At 46.0% G+C, this 20,772-nt stretch overlaps 1 protein-coding gene across 1 annotated transcript in view; it reads left to right on the top strand.

Annotated features, from left to right (window-relative positions):
- The window catches only part of LOC147706908 (mechanosensitive cation channel TMEM63A-like), a 926,114-nt gene that overhangs the window by 702,526 nt on the left and 202,816 nt on the right, over positions 1–20,772 (top strand). Inside the window, exons 3-4 of the mRNA XM_086926171.1 lie at positions 5,119–5,198; positions 15,056–15,119. Of these exons, the coding sequence (XP_086782297.1) occupies positions 5,119–5,198; positions 15,056–15,119 (144 nt within the window). The remainder of the gene's footprint in view (positions 1–5,118; positions 5,199–15,055; positions 15,120–20,772) is intronic.

Raw genomic sequence — 20,772 nt, 5'->3', positions numbered from 1 at the left:
GGTTACTGTGCAAAATAATGCCTTACACACCTCAGACTGGGTGAAATCATGTGCAATTTGCACTCATTCCTTATTCAGAGGATTGCAACTTCTAATTGGGTGCAAATTGTATACCAGCTACTTACCACATCCCATGCAAATGGTAATTATGGGTTTGAACATTTGCATTAGCACAAAAGTGTAATAAAAAAGGCCCTCACTCATATTCACTTTCCAATGTACTATTTATTTTACTCACTATTTCTCTTGGGCAGAATCAGTCATGCTTTAATCCAATAGCACTTGCTATTGTCCGCTCACTGCAACACCCATTATTTGCAAGGCGATCGACATCTATATCATTTGGTACAGTACTCCAGCGTCAACCAGTTACCAAAAATCACATTGAATAAGAACTGGCACCTGCATGCCACTGATAGCATAACTCTCCAAAAATAAATCAGACTCTGATCCGCGTTGGAAATGTTTGGGGTGTCATAATATGTAATACCAAACTGTGGGGACTCCCCACTAAGCCATACATTTCTAAATCATTCAAATATAGCGGCCAGTCAAGATCTAATGATTTTATAACGAGATGGAAAGGATAGAGTGTGCTGCATTCAAATGGGGGAAATGCCACATTGGCAATTGCATTCATGCTGGGTAGACATGAAACAGACAGCTAGGTCTACCCCAAATCTGTCTTAGAAAAAAATATATTTCAGACTGTTCTACCTACAATAAATGTGTATGCATTTCAATAAATTTAAGCATTTACAAATGGCAAAGTGAGTACATATTCCATGCAGGATGGCAAGACTTAGGTTCATTTTTTATCTTAAGGTTCTTATGGTTCTCAGGTGTTTACACTTTTATACTAAATTTAAACCATTGCATATCAAAGTACCCTTGGAGAAAATGTAGGAGTACTATCGCCCTTTTGTTTCAACAAAACACAATTGGAGTTGAATAATCAGCATGAGTAAATGTTTTCTTTGTTTTGGTATTAGTAATAATATACAATGAGACCCAATCCAAATGGCGAGTAAATCTATCAGTGACATATGGGGGGTCCAATACATCCCACTCCCCACTACTCTCTTATCCACATTATAATGAGATAATGCACTGTGCTCTGCCTTGTTTAAAATATCTGTTCTCCAAGACAACCCAACAGAGCAAAGCTCTCAGAGTGACCCCAATCTTGGTTGTTCACAACAGTCCACACCACACATTGGACCTTATTCTAAATAGAGGAAAAATGTGCGAGAAGCAAGTGACCCCTCACGGAAACACCACCAAGCGGGGTAACTGGTATGCAATTTCCAGACAGGTCCCTGTCTCATCATCGGTGGTCACTCGCTCCTCGAGAAAATAAAGGTGATAGAAAAGAAGACGTGTCCAAAACAAACAACACATAAAGTGCTACAGTGAAGTGCAGAAAATTCTGCTAGTGGCAAACACACACAAACATAATGATAGAGTGCCTAAAACCACACACAACACACCAATCCCTTATCCACTTTTATTCGTAGGGTGGTGATTGCGTGCTCTTGAGTATTAAAAAGGCTGGTAGCTAGTCATGCATACCATTACCTACAGTGCCGACATGTTTCACTGCTGTATAGCGTAGAGCAGTTTCATCAGGGCTGCACTCAAGTGCTGCCACTTCACTCTTTTTGGACACTCAGTTCTGCAACGTGCCAGGAGCAGCAAAGCTTTGCATACCAGCCACTCCGGTATCAAACTGGGACCCTAGATACTCCAAACGTGAGTGTGCCCCTTGATTTGTAATAAAACTATTATATCGTGACGATCTGGGAAGGTGCCGGAAAGATCATGGGTAACTTTGAATCCATTACAGAGTTAGTGAGAAGACAACAAGCAAACAAGAGATTTAGAATGAGTAAAAGACAGAATCTAAGGAAGTGAATGAAATTAGAGGGCTGTCAGAGAGCTAGCGAAGCCAGATCGTCACGATATAATAGTTTTATTACAAATCAAGGGGCACACTCACGTTTGGAGTATCTAGGGTCCCAGTTTGATACCGGAGTGGCTGGTATGCAAAGCTTTGCTGCTCCTGGCACGTTGCAGAACTGAGTGTCCAAAAAGAGTGAAGTGGCAGCACTTGAGTGCAGCCCTGATGAAACTGCTCTACGCTATACAGCAGTGAAACATGTCGGCACTGTAGGTAATGGTATGCATGACTGGCTACCAGCCTTTTTAATACTCAAGAGCACGCAATCACCACCCTACGAATAAAAGTGGATAAGGGATTGGTGTGTTGTGTGTGGTTTTAGGCACTCTATCATTATGTTTGTGTGTGTTTGCCACTAGCAGAATTTTCTGCACTTCACTGTAGCACTTTATGTGTTGTTTGTTTTGGACACGTCTTCTTTTCTATCACCTTTATTTTCTCGAGGAGCGAGTGACCACCGATGATGAGACAGGGACCTGTCTGGAAATTGCATACCAGTTACCCCGCTTGGTGGTGTTTCCGTGAGGGGTCACTTGCTTCTCGCACATTTTTCCTCTATTTAGAATAAGGTCCAATGTGTGGTGTGGACTGTTGTGAACAACCAAGATTGGGGTCACTCTGAGAGCTTTGCTCTGTTGGGTTGTCTTGGAGAACAGATATTTTAAACAAGGCAGAGCACAGTGCATTATCTCATTATAATGTGGATAAGAGAGTAGTGGGGAGTGGGATGTATTGGACCCCCCATATGTCACTGATAGATTTACTCGCCATTTGGATTGGGTCTCATTGTATATTATTGACTGTGAGTGGAGGGCGACCCTTTCCGTATTCCCTCTAAGCTCCATTGTTTTTTGATTGGTATTAGTAATACCAAGTCCACTGAACGTGGTGCAATGCCATGCATCTCAAAGTGAAGTTATCACTTATTAAGTGTAATAAGGTAACCCAGTGTTAATCCATGAGAGACATAGCCTTGCTACAGTGTAAGACTTTAGGAGTGTTTCACTGTCAGGACATGTAAAACTTAAGTAAACATTTCCTACCTTTTAGAAACTATGGCCCCTGCATTATGAACCTTTAGGTCCTACCTTGGGGTGACTTATAAGTATTAAAAAGGAAGGCTTCGGTCTGGTTTATTTTGCCAGGTGGAAATGGTAGTTTTAAAACCTTCACACACAGGCTACGATGGCAGGCCAGAGACATGTTTTACAGGGCTACTTTAGTGGGTGGAACAAAGAATGCTGCAGCCCACTATTAGCATTTAATTGACAGATCCTGGGTAATTTAGTTCCATATACTAGGGACTTATAAGTAATCCAATCAGGTGTAGACAAATGTATCTTGTTTAGAAAGGAGAGCACAAGCACCTTACCACTGTTTAACAGGAGTAAAGTGTGCAGAGTCCTAAAAGTCAACAAAAATGGGTTCAGCAAAAGGATGGGAAAACTTTGGTATGAATAATCAAAACATTGTACAAAATAAGTTAGAAACAATTCTTAACCGGTCCACTAAAGTTCTAGCACAGTACGAGGGGGAGTCCCTTGCACGCTGTTTGAAACTCCGAATACTAGATATCCCTGTTGCTGTCAAAGACAAAGTTGAATGTATCCTTATGTGAGCCTAGGCCCCAACCTCTTACTCACCACCCACAGACCCAGTCCACTTTGTAGTCCAGATTATAGGCCCCTACTCTGAAATCCTTGCCTCTGTGCCACCTACAGGATTGATCCCATGAGGCACACGGTCAAGACTGATTTGCATATGGCCAGGTCAAACTGGGGTGGCATGGTGTGCAAAAGAATGATGGATTTAACCCAGATCTCTTGACTGGGGGTGAATGTGTTGATTTGTTCGGCATTCCGTCCATCAATTGTGTGTCTTTTACCTACAGGATCGTGGCGCCTTTGAACAAGAAATTCAGGTTTTGCCTGCTCCAGATCCTGGCGTGCCCTTGGCAGTAATCCTGCATAGCTTCTTCACCATCTGCGGCTTGGTGCAGGGAACACTGAAATGTTTACACCCAAAAACATTGCCTCAACATAAAGAGAGATGGTGTTAAACCACAGTTTCATAAGGCAGTGAGTCCCCGAAGTAAGGCACCTCCCAACCCATTAAAAATTGTAGTTAATTAAGGGCTCATTCAATATTTGAGTTCTAGATCAGCAGAAAAAAATCAAAGATTTATTGTAAAAAGTTTTTAGATGCAGCAAAATCAATACAGAAACTGATAGCATCCCTAGTAGAATCAGCAAGTATTCTGCTCAACCCAAACTCAGGGTTGATGTAGGAAATCTCTTCATAAAATAGAATAGAAAGTGCAGATTCATCATGGTGTGAGCAAATGTATAATCTTATTAGCAAATCCGAGCACAGTGTATTTACATATCATATTGCCTGGCACCTAAGCACTGTCCCACAACATGAATATTGTTTCTACCCACTCTATGCTAATGCCATCCGCAGATGGAGAACAAACCAGATACATGACCAACAGCAAGCTATTTTGAATAAATAGGGGACAGTGAGCTAGTGGAAGGACCTTGAAGGGAGATACAGTTTTGTGACCAAGCTGGAGAGATTTCATTGAGAACAGAAATAACAATGACCAAGGAAATAAACAAACATGATTCTGCTTGACTGTGTGCGGCAGAAATTACAAAAAATGAAATGTGGAGAGTGAACACATCCATTTTGGAAAACCTGGCTATCAGGCCCACATTGAGGCCTAATTAACAAGCATCTGCAGAATTCACTGACACAGGTCATAGGACATTTGTTTCAAAGACAGTAGCACTATATCATGTACATATATATAAGTGTAAAACTACAGTTCTCTTTACTCACCCCTGCATCTCTAACCTTTGACAGCAAAAGGTATTTGAGAATATTGCTTTGTTCGATGACGTCAGTTAGGGTTTTGTAATGTACTGTGACATAATTCAGTAGATGACCCCTTCAATCATCACAGTGATGCCCTTAAAACAATGTATTATCTACCTATAGGGGCAAGGTGGCCCTTTGACTCTTACACCATTACACCCATGGTCCCTTGGCTAGGAAAGGTTTTCAAATATATATCAAAGCTAGTTCTAAGGCATAAAATGTTAAATAAAAAATGTTCTTCTGTATTTACAAAAATGGGTTCCTTTTTGTTTCAGGTGCTGTTGTTGATATTTTCCATCATAAGAAAAAGAATGTGGGACTACGGGCGGCTGGCGCTGATGACAGAATTTGATAGGTAAGCAAGAAAGTAGGTTGACGCGCCTACAGCCATTACTATTTCTACAAAAATGACGCTCACACTGATTCATAAAACATGTTGCTTTGAATTAATCGTGTCGGACACTCCTATCCCCTATGCCAGGTGTGGGTGGGAGGGTAAGGGCCTCTCTGCTGGTTGGGCCTCCACTGCAAACAGCTCAAAGGGGAGAATGCTAAGTAAGTACATCATAAAAATGAAGTAAGTCATAAAAATACCCAATAAAATTAACTGACGTAAACACAGTTCACAATTGAGTTATGGTTGTGGCTGAAATGCATACAACCATGGGAATTTGCCAGTTATGGTTACGGAGAGAGGAGATTTTTATCCGGCTTATACCCCAGATCTATCTACTTCTCAATCTGAGCAGATTAGAATGGTTGGATGCTGCAGTATGGCCTAGTTTTTAAAGAATTTGTAAACCACTACTATATTGTGTACGTCCACTTGAGAATTAAGAATCACCGTCACTGTTTAGTGTTATGTTTCTAAATGAGTTTTCTTTTGTAATGTAATATATAATGGAAAATGTGATTTTGTATATAACTAAAGCAAATTCATTTTGATGTTCCAAATATAAATTCCAGCAATGCTGATGAAGTTGTGTGTATGTCGAGGGGGGGCGTGGCTAGCAGCCAATGCGGATGGTCGCAGCCTAGCGAGGCTCCCGACCCTCTGCCCTAAGATCCGTCTTAAATCCTGTCTAAGACCCGGGATCCCCGCGAAATTCGGGTCGATCCTGAATACAACACTCAGGTCTGCTCCGGCTCGAGTGGCGAGCCAGGGAAACTATCGTAGCGGACACGCTTTGCGGTGCAGTGCCCGAGCCACCAGAGCACAAGATGGCGGCACCCTGAAAGCGGCGGCCGAGGACTAGCGGCGGATCCACCCCCGGCGCCCGGCTGTGCAGGAGACCGGGACATTTGGTGGCTGGGGGGGGAAATGAATCCGCCTGGAGCACTGACGGGACCTGATCTCAGCGAGACTGGAGTGTGCCTCGGGTGCGGGTGCGGCCCCGACTTGGCTCCGCCCCGCCCGGAGGTGGAATATTTTACATCCCAGCTTGGGGCATGCTGTGCCCGCGGGAGCGGTCCCGTCCCGAGGCCCAGCTGGGTGTGAGGAACCGTCTGGAGGAGGGCCCGGGAGCGACTGCTACCGCACCATCAGCCGAGATCTCCGAGAGTGCCGGCCAGGAGGCTGGGTGAGTCCCCACGAGACCCGTGGGATCCTAACTTTACACCCCGGCTCCGGGGCCTGGTACTTTGGTGGGTGCAGCTCTGCCTCCAACTATATTGCTGTACGACGGAGGTGGGCCTGTGAGGAGTTGAATGAGGGATGCGGGCCCAGCAATTGAATTTACATCGCCGACCCCCATCCCAATGTGACCGGCGGGGGACCCAGAGCGCAGACGTGACCGAGGAGGACCTGCTCTGCCGGTGGGAGGAATACTGACACCTCGGCCTCGGCGACCATCATTATCCCAGCGCACATCGTGGGGCACCTGGTGGGCTCGCCTGCCAGCCCAGGAGGTGAGCCTCTGCAGGGGCTCCTGGGGGATGGGGGGGGCGGGGCCCTGCGAGGAGCATCCGGAAGCTGGCTGAACTTTGCCGCGGCCAGATTGGGACCTGAGGGGGTAGTGCATCTGAGGTGGCCTGGCACCATCCACGGGATTACCTGGAGATTCCCCCCCGTGCGCTGTGACCGGGAGGGACTTGAGCCCGGATTGAGGAGCGTGTGTCGCTGCACTGATAGTGCGCTAGGGGCCGTGAACTGACTGCGGACGTCGTCGGCCACCGGAGGAGTGGGTGGAGAGCACCGAGTGGAGTGCCCAACTTACATATCATCGGTGCCTGAGGAAGCGGGGAGGATTGCTTGACCCCGCGGAGTGGAGTGCCCGGGCGGAGTACTCGACCTGTACTTCCCCAAATCCGTGCCCGCCGGATAGCTTGCTGCGGGGGGCGCCGGTGACGCCCGTCCTCCCCTGGGAGCCCAGATCTTCGTCGCGGGAGCAGGATGGGAAAGCCAAGGACCGTAAAAGGGGACGGGAGCCCAGCCAGAAGCCAGATGCCGTACGATGCTTCGCAGTCCACCACAGACCTGCAACAGATGCAGGACCGGATCCTAGCAGCTATTGCCGCCACGAAAGATGCCCTACACCAAGACATTGTGCAGGTGTCGACTGGGCTGGGACTCCTGCGGGCGTCCACGCAAAGTTGACGGACAGAGTCAAGGATGCGGAAGACGCCCTAAAAGACATCGTACCGGCGCATAAGTCGATGGATGGGAAGCTCACGGACGCGATGGAGCGAATACAAGCTCTGGAAAGGAGGGCGGAGGATGCTGAAAACCGCAGTCGGCGGAACAACGTGCACCTGGTGGGTCTTCCCGAAAAAAAAAGGCACGGACATGGTGGGCTACCTGCACGAATGGCTCAGGACTGTGGTGGCACCGGAGGGTCTTTCTCTCTTCTTCACTCTAGAGCGGGCGCACCGGGTGCCGGTCCGACCTCCGAAACCGGGCCTACCACCTCGCCCAGTGGTCATCAAATTGCTTCACTACAAAGACAGAGATTGGCTCTTGCAGCGGGCCAGGGACACGGGCCCGTTCTAGGTGGACAATTGCAGGATTACGCTGTTCCCGGATTACACGTTCGAGACACAAAAACTGCGTGCCTCATTCCTCTCTATCAAAAAAGAACTGCGCACAGAAGGCCTACAGTACTCGTTGTTGTTCCCGGCCAAACTCCGTATGGTGGTCGACGAAAAGACGTTGTTCTTCACAACTTCGGCGGAGGCATGGACCTGGTGGGACACTTACAAAGCGGCAACGGACGGAGCTCGATACATGGGTGAGGAGGAACGTCAGAGACACACAGTCAGACAATCGCGGAGGCTCCGTGGGTGCAGACAGGGGTCTAAAAAACCAAAGACCTCCCAAACAGCGGGTGAACAAAGAGCAGCGCTGCAGGGAGTAAAGGAAGTGTCGGGATCGGCGATGGTCCAGTCAGCGAGGGAATCGGGCTCGGAGGGCCAGAGAACGAGTTCGGACACTGAATTATCGGAGCTGGGTGACGCCAGGGGCCCGAAGGTCACGCCACAGACATCGGGAGAAATCATCGAAGGGTGAAGCCTGCTCACACCGCCCGACAAGGTTTGAACACGAATGGTGTAGCCCTCTCGAACTGTTGAGCAGAACACCTTAAGACTGGAATATCGTGAATCATTATGAGTACTGCGGGGCGGGGGTCTGGAGATGGCACTGGAAGGGTTTTAGCAGCTAGCACACGCACCCCGGGCCCATAAGGCCTCCGTAGTATAGACTACGGAATAGGGTAGTTTGGGAGCGCGTTCGCTCACTAGTTTGGATGGGAGCGACTCTTCTGCAGTTGGGTCCTGTTCTGGGGGTGGGGGGACCTGGAGAAGTTGGGGTACCTCGAGGTGCAGGTTGGGGAGGGGGGGAGAGGGGGATGTTGGGGGTGGGTGGGGACGGTGTGGTAACTGATGTCTGGCTGCAACTCATCATTGACTTAAACCGAACAAGTTGGGTCAATGGCTAATGCGGGCTCGATAAAATGTGTGTCCTGGAATGTACAGGTTCTGACTACAATGGCGAGGAGACACAAAATCCACTCCTACCTGGTTCGTAGAGGGGTGCACATAGCGTTCCTACAAGAGACCCACCTAACGAGAAAAGAGGGGATAGCGCTACAGCGTAGATGGAGGGGTCACCTGTTTTACACCACATACTCTGCTTTTGCTAGGGGGGTATTAATATGGGTGAGAGCGGGAGTTCCTTTCCATGCTACTAGACATACGGAGGACCCGGAGGGGAGATTTGTAGCAGTTGAAGGGCTACTCAGAGGTCGACATATTGTGCTTAGTAGCATCTACGCGCCAAATGTAGATCAGGCAGCCTATCTTGCAAAGCTATCCAGAGTACTGGCCACCTACTTCACAGGTAATATGTTGATGGGGGGGGATTTCAACTCCATAGAAGATACAACACTAGACAGATCACACCCTCCACTACATACATCCCCAGTGCACAGGTTGGCGAGGTGCAGAATGGAATGACAGGGGAAGTGGGACCTGAGGAACAGCTGGCGCGCGCAACATCCGACAGAGCGAGATTGCGCTAAAATACATATTTTAAAAGGAGACATGCTGCTAAAATCAGTGAAGATGAAACCATCTTGGTTCCAGAACGTTTCTTACCCATAATGAATCTAGAGGCAGGAAAAGTACATATTTTGACAGAAAAATATAAATTGTTGAAAATAAACGTCAATAACCTATGTCTTGGCAGTGTATGTTCTGGACATCGGTTTTTAACAAGCACGGGCAAAACTAAAAGGTGTGGCTTGCATTTTCAGTTATAAGCTACACCTATTGGCTTTGTCAAAGCCACTGGGTGCACAAAATTTGTATTTCAGCAGGAACTCAGTGCCAGGAGCAGGGGAGCTGCTGGGCACGCTGAATCCCATTAGAAAAACAGACATTCGGCATCCCTTGTAAATCATTTGTTTTACTTTATAGTGTACCAATGAGTCTAGAAAGGCAAAGATAACAAAACAGAACGACTTTTGATTTACAATATATGTATGAGATATAGAACGTAATGCAACCAAAACTGGTGATTTAACATTCCCCTCATACGTAAAATAATCCCTCATGCATTCCAGCAAAAGTTCTTTTTAGGAGGTGAAAGGATAAACCCCAAAATAGCATGATGAGACTAAAATATTCCTCTGAGCTGATCCAAGTTGTGATTTAAAGACTTCAACCAGTGGGTGTAGGCAGCTCACCGAAAAAGCTGGTGGTTTGGTAGAGTCTGACCCAAAAGCCACCCTGGCTCCTCCTGACATAACAAGAGTATGCTGTTCTTGAAAGCAGTGTGGTAGAGTGCAGGAATTTGGGTGACCTGAGCAATGATGCACCTCACGCACGGGGTTGACGCAGTTATTATTCACACAACTCTGATGATGCACCTTAGGCACTGGCTGACGCAGTTATTATTCACAGCTCTGATGATGCACCTCACGCACGGGCTCACAGCTGTTATTATTCACACAGCTTTGATGATGCACCTCAGGCATGGGGCTGACGCAGTTATTATTTACACTGCTCTGATGATGCACCTCAGGCATGGGGCTGCCGGCAGTTATTATTCACACAGCTCTGATGATGCACCTCACGCACGGGCTCACAGCTGTTATTATTCACACAGCTCTGATGATGCATTCATGCACGGGCTCACAGCTGTTATTATTCACACAGCTCTGATGATGCACCTCATGCACGGGGCTGACGCAGTTATTATTCAAACAGCTCTGATGATGCACCTCATGCACGGGGCTGACGCAGTTATTATTCAAACAGCTCTGATGATGCACCTCATGCACGGGGCTGACGCAGTTATTATTCACAGCTCTGATGATGCACCTCACGCACGGGCTCACAGCTGTTATTATTCACACAGCTTTGATGATGCACCTCAGGCATGGGGCTGACGCAGTTATTATTTACACTGCTCTGATGATGCACCTCAGGCATGGGGCTGCCGGCAGTTATTATTCACACAGCTCTGATGATGCACCTCACGCACGGGCTCACAGCTGTTATTATTCACACAGCTCTGATGATGCATTCATGCACGGGCTCACAGCTGTTATTATTCACACAGCTCTGATGATGCACCTCATGCACGGGGCTGACGCAGTTATTATTCAAACAGCTCTGATGATGCACCTCATGCACGGGGCTGACGCAGTTATTATTCAAACAGCTCTGATGATGCACCTCATGCACGGGGCTGACGCAGTTATTATTCAAACAGCTATGATGATGCACCTCACGCACGGGGCTGACGCCTCTTGAAAGTGTCTGTATTTCTGAGCCTCCTTTTAAACTTGAAAGAGAGGCAAATACTAACACCAATGAGAAAACAAACTGAGCTGCGTTGGAGTCCTTACTAAACGTTCAAAGGCTGTTGTACTACACCTTTCTGGTGTTCACAGATTCAATGCATATCCGCTTCTACTTTAGGATGTTTGTAAAAGGAATAACTAACCACAACAGCATGGACATGAAGTGTTTGGCTCATGCTGGTTTATCCTCCGCTCTATGGTTTTTAACTGAGGCCAGTAACTAAATGTAATCCGAGATGATCCACAACAGAGGCCGGTTATCACAGAATTCAGTATGCAAGGCTTATCTAGCCCTCCTCTCAATTGTCCTCTGTTTTAGGCTTTTGCTAGAATACTGTAAAGTATGTCATCATGTTTTTCTTTCTATGCCCTAACCACAGATTGATGACCACATCATTCTATATTCCCTTTCTCTGTGCCCCTAACGCATGTTGTTTACTGTTGCATTCCATGTCTCAGGACTGATGTGCATTATGTGCAGGAAAGGAAAATGAGCTCTCTACATGTCCACATGAGCAAACAGAATATGCAGCTGCTGGCATGCAGCACTGAAACACAGATAAGTCAATTCGTAGAGATTACCTTGGATCCCGGTTCCCTCTCAACTTTCAAAATCTTACCCGTTTCTTCCTATCCAAGCACTCCTTACTGTGCTAAAGATAAAACTACAGGCCACAACATAGCACACCAGTGGACCTGTTTATGTATGGCACCTTCAGGCAATTTACGTTCTTAAGTTGTTGATTTTGCTTTTCCAAATATGGTGATAGATGCTCACGTCAATGTACGACAAATACTTTTGGTGTCACACATAATACAGACTTATCTGGAAGCTATGGCCCAAAATGCAAGGAGCTAGAACAGTTCGCCACATCACTCAGACTAGAGATGTTTCACTGTAGCACATGATTCTAGTCACGTCCTCTCTATGGTCCTTTACTCAGAAAATCCTGAGTTAGGCAGTCTAGACTTCTCTCGCCCAGCTCACCCCTCATTACTCTAGAGTCCTCACCTTAGGCTGGTTGGTGATCATGGGGACGCTGTTGGACCAGCCTGCGAAGAGAGGCTGTGAGGGCTCAAACATCGCATGGAGAGCTGGATACAGCGCCACCTACCAGCTAGTACAATAACACTGCGCATGCGTCAAAGTAACTAGTACCAATAACAAACTACGCATGTGCTGTTAAAAAACACTGTGAGAGTGCACATGCGCTGTTTAAGGTGAAGGGTAGCAGGGCCGCGCCTGCGCAATAATATCAGCGAAAAGTAGATGCCGGGGTTCGTTCTTTGGTATCCCGTCTGAGAGTTGTAGCTGCTTACTACACAAACGGGCATTGGCAAAAGCCATTGGGTCTGGCGATGGTCCCATTATTTTCGTTTAACTTTTCTCACATACATACATGCCAGCACCCGGATTCGAGCGGGAAACTCACGATTTGCAGAAGTCCAGAGTAGCGGTAAGTGGGCCTCAGTTGTAGGCGGGGCGGTGGGAGGGTCTCTGTGCGCTCGCGTGTGTGTGTGTGCACACGTGTGTGTGTGTATGTGTGCGACGGCGGGGGGTGGCTGTGTGCGTGCGTGTATGGGCGCTCGTGTGTGTCTGTGTGTGCGCATGCGTGTGTGTTGGAGCTTCCAGGAGACAGGAGATGGCCACAGTGTGCGCGTTCGCACGCGTGCGGCCCGCTCGGATCGCCGATTTTGGGATGCACGTGGCCAGCTCTTGTCTCCTGGAAAGCTGCGTCGCTCACAATAGGTCTCTGGCGAGACCGCGCTTTTGCGCGGTTAACGCAACGAGACCTAAAAATGAGGCTAGGCATGGGTAGATTTGACTAAGGTACAAAGTGTGAGTGATCATTAAAGAATAAATTACACTCTTGCCTATGTGACAATCTGGATTCGTCCAAAATGGCTCTTTTTAAAAGTATAGATAAAAAGTATACATGACAAAAATAAATTTTGAAAAATGCAGACTATGGTAATAGATAGCGACCTGCAGCAGTTTTCAGCATTTTAACAATTCGGAAATCTAGCAAAACTCGCTTCCCATTGATTCTATGATTATATTACATTTCTATTTTAACTCAATGTGATAATATCTGGGGCAATATATTGATGGTTGGATTAGGTGCAGGTTGAAATATTTGTTGATAAAAATGTTTCTTGTTCCTTTTTATAGCTTGCATTGTTTTACTCTGTTTTAACATTCTCCATTTCAGTAATCTACCTCTCAAAACCAGAATCTCTTAAATGAATAGGCCGAGTACAGTCCTGTAAAAGGGTTCACTATTATATTCAGGGTGTGTGGGGCTGTCTAGGGCATATTGAGTCCTATACCCCCCTTGCTGCCTGGTCAGGAAGTTCCAGGTCTTTTTGGGATACCTGTGTGCATGTAATGCACACTTCAGCCTTTACTAAGTAGACTTGTGTCTGAAGATCACTTGTCCACTTCCTCGACTTGCCAAGAAACGGGCAGTAATCTTATCTGCACCATTTTAATTTAGGATCTAAATAAAATATTTCTGACTGTATAAATGTGAAGGTAATTGTTGTTACGGAGAAATCCCCGATATCTGTACTGATTATTTATCAATTCTCATCTATTTTGAAAACACAAATTCTCTGTGTGTGTTTGAAACAAAGATTTACTCTTTAGGGAGTACTTTTGTTTGTGACAGTTATCCATCTTATATGGAAGAGATTGGGCGAAGGAAACTAAATTTAGCTACTGGGCCTGTTAAACTTACCTAAAAAATGCATTTTCTGGTGATATCTCAAACACTTATTCTGCTGTCCACTGAGCGACTTGGTTTTGCTGTCAAATTTGATACAGGCGAATTGTGGAACCCCTGTCTCCCCTCTTCTGAAGAAAGCAACCAACACGCGTTTACAATGTGAATAATCTTTTTGGACTTATTTATTTACATAATGAAAAATAATTCTCTTTAAAAGTCATAAAATCAGTTGGATGCAAACATCTCCAGACATGCAAATCTAACATTGTTCATAAACCACTTTCAAGCTGCAACTTGCAAAACCTCAAGGTTTTTTGTGGCCACGTCTATTAGCTTGACACCCACTTGCATAAATCATACTATTTGACTGTACTGCACAGATATTATCATGCTTGAGTGCCCATACCACATTTGAACACCCACACTATGGCACCACTCCCTAGCAAGTGTCCCTAAATTCTGCTGCCTCAGACGGATCCACGTTATGGACCATACACTTTCTGGGCTGAGGACACAGCGATTAGACGTATGGCCTCCCTGTTCTGGTCCCAGAAAGCAGCAACCATGTCCCAGGCCCGTATTGAAGGCAGCGGGAGCAGGAAAAGTCATTAGCTCAACAAACCACATCACTTATTCCCGCTGTATGTAAGAGGCTTGCGGTGATGCGCACCCTCCACCCCGGCATTCCCAGGCTAAGTGCACCACCCCTATAATATTATGTTGCTGTGTGGGCGCAAAGTGCCATTTTTTTTCTTCAAAGGGATGGTCAGTACAACGCAAGCCAACGATGTGCATTGCAGGTTTCGAAGCTCAGCCTGCGTCGCCTTTCATCTAAGGAGGGCCTCCACTGAGATACATCGCAATGTTCGGGATTCCTATAGAAGCCAAGGAACCCTTCAATTGCAACTGTGTGCAACCATTAAATTGTGCAAAAAACCGTAGTAATGTAAAATGTGTAAAAAAAAGAAAAAAAAAGTCTATGTGCATAAACAAGCCTGACGTGACAAGGTCAATTGCACAACCAGAGATCATCACTTGACTCACAAAGCAAGCCACACTTTCTCACAGATGAGGTTTGAATCAGCCCGCACTATGCACGGCATAGGCAATTAAAAAAAATAACGTAAAAGTTATTAATATACTTTCCATCTAAACCATTTATTTTTCACTTTCTTTAGTGAACCTGGTTCGCGATATTACCGTAGCCCATCGGTTTCAAATGCAGACCTCGACAATGATACGGTATGTATGTGATTAATGCGACTGTGGAGGAATTATATGTGTATTCTTAAGCACCTGAGAGATTTTACTTGCTTTTGGATACACTCTCTATACTTTACCATGTGATTTAGAAGAATATAATGAGACATTGCTTTCCTATCCGTTTCCAAACCTTCACTTCTCTTCGTGTCTACTTTTATAGATCTCACAACTGGTTCTAAAAATTCACACTATGCCTTACTACCTCCCTTTCTCCTTGTCATATCATCGGCTACCCTGTGTCTTATGCTCTAACATGTCTGGATCTCATCACTGATACCTCTGCCTTCCCACGTTTATCCTTCTTGCCTCAACTCTCGTCTCCGTGACGCGAGTACAGGTGTGCATGTTGAAGGCCATTTATGAGTGATTCTTCCCTCATTTTTTTTTTTTTTGTTTCAATTTGTTATTTTTGCTTTTCAGTGGGTACATAGTCATTAGCTACTTATTGTACATGCAACATATTGCCAATGTACAATACATCATCAATAACTTAAAGCTTGGTCATAGAGGGATACAAAGAGTTATTCGTACAAGTTAATGACAACCCAGTGGGCACTGATGTGACACCTGTATCCTATATTATGCATGACGTTGCTCAAAACAGTTATGGTTAACATTCGTGATACCATACAATTCTGAACTGTGGAGGCGGGTATTAACTTATTGAGGACACAGTAAGTAGAAAGAAGGCAGGGGGAAACTTATATGCGAAATGCTGCTTGACCACTCCCCCACACTGCACCCATTCACATGAGTGCACCATGTCCTGTCTGGCCTCCATGTGTATCCACTATAAATTTTGTTGTGTTGGCAATTTGTCTATGACTGAATGGGGTACTTTTGAATGCTTGTTTACCCGGGGCCTCTTGGCACAAAGATTGCACTATCTCCCTATTCACACGTCAACAGGTCTCATTGACTCTCATGTGGGTATGTAATATCCATATGCCACACGCGATGCGCATCAATATCCCGCCACTGAGCATGCGCTAGCAAATCCATAGCACACCCGATTCGCGCATGCGCACACCAGACTCGCTATCGGCAAGGGAGTCTGTTTACCATTTCCCCCTTTCCAGGTGCCGGCACTTACAGGACACTATTTAAGATCACCGCGAACCTCAGCCGGGTTCCGGAGATCGATGGCAGCAGTTCAGGTACACGGCAGGCTTTGACTGGAAATCCTGTGAGTATGAGATTCACCCGACACGACTACAGAGTAAGCTCTTCTTCTCTCCTATAGGTTGTTTAAACCCCCTATCCTCCCTCCCCAGGGTCAATCCTCCCACTGCATCTCTCCAGGAAGGCAACAAAGCTAAAACACTAGCGTGAGATACTTACCCTTACGTCCTCATCACTTCATCGAGTGTGTGATGCTTGTTTCTTAGCCTCACCACGCCAGATATCCCGCATAAACCACTAGCAGCAACACCATTGCTGCTACACTTTTGCCGTGCTATTGTCCCCCACCCACGGAGCACTTCCGGCAATTATTTTCTGTGACCACTAAACAATTGCTAAATGACTCTCTACCCTGTATGTCCTGTTTTGTCATTTTATGTTATGTGTTCAGGTATGTGTGGCGAGGGAATCCCCCTCGCACACCTCGAGCACCTTAGTGTGTGCAACACATAGTTTGCGCAACCCTCACTTTAAAATATTTTTAATCACCACTCTTTGGTCCTGAGGAAAGCCAGCATTAATAAAGGCACTGGCTGAAACATGTCGACCTACACTGGATGTAGGTGGTCTTAACTTAACTACCACACATCCCACTGCCTTGTTTTTAACCGCCCTTGGAGGCCCAGTTATTAAACTTTAATTTACCCTCGGGTACTGGGACCAAGTAGCCGTTTTAATTTTCACTTTATCACTCACCTCACTGCACACTCAGTAAAATACCTGCTCCGCTGTAATCAGGCGTCGAAGCACACCCAGGACATATTAGATGTCACTGGGTGGGCCCGATGAGGAAGCATGCCACCAACTACGTTGGTGGGTGAGGGCTTCATGAATACACCTACTAGGTGTCTGCTGCAAATAGAGCTCAGAGTCCTTCAACTGTCACACCAGGCTAGTCCCTTTTGTTACTACATATAATTTCCAGGGGATTCGGACTAGCTTTCTAGTCCTCTCTCTCCCTCTTGATACGCTAATAAAAAATGGTATGTAATATCAGTCAGTAATACAAGCAATATTAGTCCGCATCTCTGTGTCTCGAGAGATATCAAAATCAGCAAGTAGTAACCAGTTATTGGCCTGATGTACTAAAGATTGGGCCACAAAGCAGTCAGTGTTTTTGCAACTTGAGTGCTGTGTGATATTACCTTGTTTTTGAGCAGCAACAAATGTACTATACCTAAACAGATCAAAAGGGCCATTGGGTGGGATCCACGGAATCCATCCCCATTAACATGAATTTGTTCTATTTGTGAATCCCATTGAATGTGCTGTAAATAGAAGGACGCAGGCCTATGAGGGACAGCAGACCTGCATCCTTGCTTTTGCATTGCAGAATGGATGCTCTTTTATTCCAGCTCTTACCCTAAAAAGGGATCACTGATGCAATCATTAAAATTATATAGGTATTCCGCAAATGGCATTGGAGGAGCATGCAGCTAAACCTTGAACCAATGTCTACTACCTGAGTGCTGACAGTTCACATTAAGAAAGTATTTATCACTTTTCGGAAGTCAGTACCCAGTCGATGGTTTAATCCCTTAATAGTAATCACACGCTATTGATACCTGCCATTGCGACTCAAGAGGAGAGGGAAGCTCCTTTCAGCCCTCTTCTTCCAAGTCCCAGTGAATCTTAAAGTGCGCTTTGTGACTTGGGGAGACTTTTCTCAGTCTGCCTTTGCTGCATTGTGACTCTTGTGGTTTTGTGGTCTCATTGTGGACTTTATGACAGCAAAACTACTGTGTTGGATAATACGTTTCTAATACAGTGAGTACTATGTTTCTAATACAATGATATTCAAGAGATTGATAATCTCTTGAGAATGAAGGTGTAAAATGTAATGGTACTTGTATAGCGCACGAATCACCATGAGTCATCTCGGCGCTTGTACGAATACCGCTGAGGAACCCTTCCTGGCCTTTCCCTGTGAAGTGCCAACTCCTGGGCACCCCCAAGGTGAAGCCAGGCATCCTAGCGTTGTTGGGGCCGTTGTGGAGATTAAGCAAGCTATTGCCCAGATTTGCAGAGTGGGACCCATGATTCGAATAGGCACCGAGGCGAGAATTATCAGGTCCGGGGAAATTGAGCCCAAGAGCTGCCGAGCCGTGAATTGAACCCTGGTCCCGGGCCAGACCTCTGCATCAGGGTCTGCCGCTCTAACCATTGAGCCACACTTCTCCACACTGAAGAATCCTCTAGAATCCAAACCTGTAGTGTACAGGTTGCTCATAAATCTCATTAAATCACTAGGGGTATAGAGGGAGGGTGATCGGTAAGGCTGCCCCCCACTCAATTAACAGTTAATCACACAAAGCCTTACCAAATCTACTTCATCCGTGTATTAGACCAATACAAGGGGTATAGTATCTCCTTCTCAGTATATATACCAGGATGTGTGAAATAACACTATTCCTATGGTCAGGATGTATACATAACTCAACACAATAAAAACACAGGGCAACACTTCCTTGAACCAGAAAAAGTGTAGAAAATAGAGTGAGTGCCTCACGGTAGTAACACCAGAGGGGGTTCCCGGCTAACAATCAACGGTTGACCCGCTTCTCATCATTGGTCACTCACTCTATGTGAAGAAACAAAGTGTACACAGATGAAATCAAAAGTGCACATGTGGGAATAGTGACAAAGAAAGACCAGTGAGTACATATAGACACTACTGTAGAATAATGTGTACATACATAGACCCCCACACAAACAAACAAATGAAATCAGGCAAGGTTTTGCTGGCTGCTTATCTTTTATTCTGTTGCTGCAAAACCTCCCATTTAAAATTGGTTAATTATATACCATAGTGGTTCATCCTCAAGCCGACATGTTTCATTGCTCCAATTTCAGCAAATTCATCAGGGCAAATGAGGGTTTACTATTCTCAATCTTCACATATAAATAGTAAGGACCTGTGTAAATAAAAACCAGAGCACTCTGATAATTGTCCTGCACCCCTTCAGCCGAAGGGTATGCTCAAAGACGTCACACCTGTACCAAACATAGAAATTGCCATAACATAGTATTTACCTTATGGTTAACCAGTCAGCACATACCGGTAACTAAATGATGGACCCCGTGTCATGTGATCTCGTATCAGCCAATGGCTCTTCACGGATGTGAGCCACCTGTGACCAAAACATAAACGAGAATGGGAACCAATCTCCAAGAAGAACTAGAATGAATAAATGAACCCTGCAGAGTTACTCAGCAGTTTAGCGCGACTCACAGCGCTATTCATTTCCACGTCAACATCTCTGCCAGCCGGAGTGTTAGACCTGTGGAGTGCTGCATGTAAACCGGTCCTCCACCGGAAAGCTAAAGACTGCAGAAATAAAAACTCACAGCCATCACCGCAAATACCGAGAGGGCCCCTCTCAGCCTGTGCTTCACTTAAGCCATATCGCAAATTCCCCCAAATTGCAAGGATTATCAAGGTAAATGCTCTTAGTCGCCATTAACAGTGCCGCTGAAACCCCGGCTGAACCTGTTAATACCAGGTTGAAAAATGTCCCAAAATACATCCAACCCCGGCCAACATCGATGAAATCAATGTTGCCATGCACGGATAATACTCCTACCTCACGCTCTTTCAATGGTTCACACGGACAATGCCTTACTGCTGCCGAGCCCCTCCTGCGCTTCCGACGATCCTCGCTGATCGCTACACGCAGGATCAGGAAGTAGCCGGTGTCGAAGGCCCCGCCCACACGCTGCGTGGCGCCGCCCTCTTAGAATGGGTTAGTTGGAGACAATGAACGCTCACTGTTATGTTATGTTTTGTTATGTTATGTTAGTATGGTCTTTTATAGCGCACAGCTACTCCATATAGTGTCCCGGCACTTTTATTGACAACCTGTAGCAGAAAAAAACACAACACAGTAAAATAAAACGGACCCAGCAGAAAGAAAGAAGGGCAAACTAAAGGGCAAAAAGCCAAGTTTTAAGGCCCTTCCTGAAAGTCAGCAAATTAGGGGTGCTGCGTAATGCCAGAGGCAGAGTATTCCAAAGCTGTGGCGCCAACAGCTTAAAAGAGCGACCTCCAATGCGAGCCCTTTTTACTAGTGGGACCACAGCAAGGAACAATGATTCAGACCTCAGAGATCGGGCCGGATGGTAAAAGGCAAGCCTCCTTTGGAGATATTTTGCTCCCGAGGCGTAGAGAGCCTTGTGGGCCAAGGTCAAGGCCTTAAAAACTATCCGCATTCCGGATAGGCAGCCAGTGGAGTGACTGCAAAAGACCGGAGACTCTGGCTCGCCTATACAGGCCAAAAATGGCCCGCGCGGCCGAGTTCTGGACCACCTGCAACCGTTGCAGGAGATATTCCGGCAGGCCAAGATATAGGACGTTTGAGTAGTCCAGTCTTGAACCAATTAAGGCCTGCACCGTCGTCTTCCTATTATCTTCTGAGAGCAGAGGAAGGAACATACGGAGCATCCTGAGGAG

This window comes from Lissotriton vulgaris, chromosome 6, assembly GCF_964263255.1.
Source record: "Lissotriton vulgaris chromosome 6, aLisVul1.2, whole genome shotgun sequence".
NCBI lineage: Eukaryota > Metazoa > Chordata > Amphibia > Caudata > Salamandridae > Lissotriton > Lissotriton vulgaris.
The sequence above is the reverse complement of the archived record's forward strand: the minus strand, read 5'-3'. Positions and strand labels throughout refer to the sequence as shown.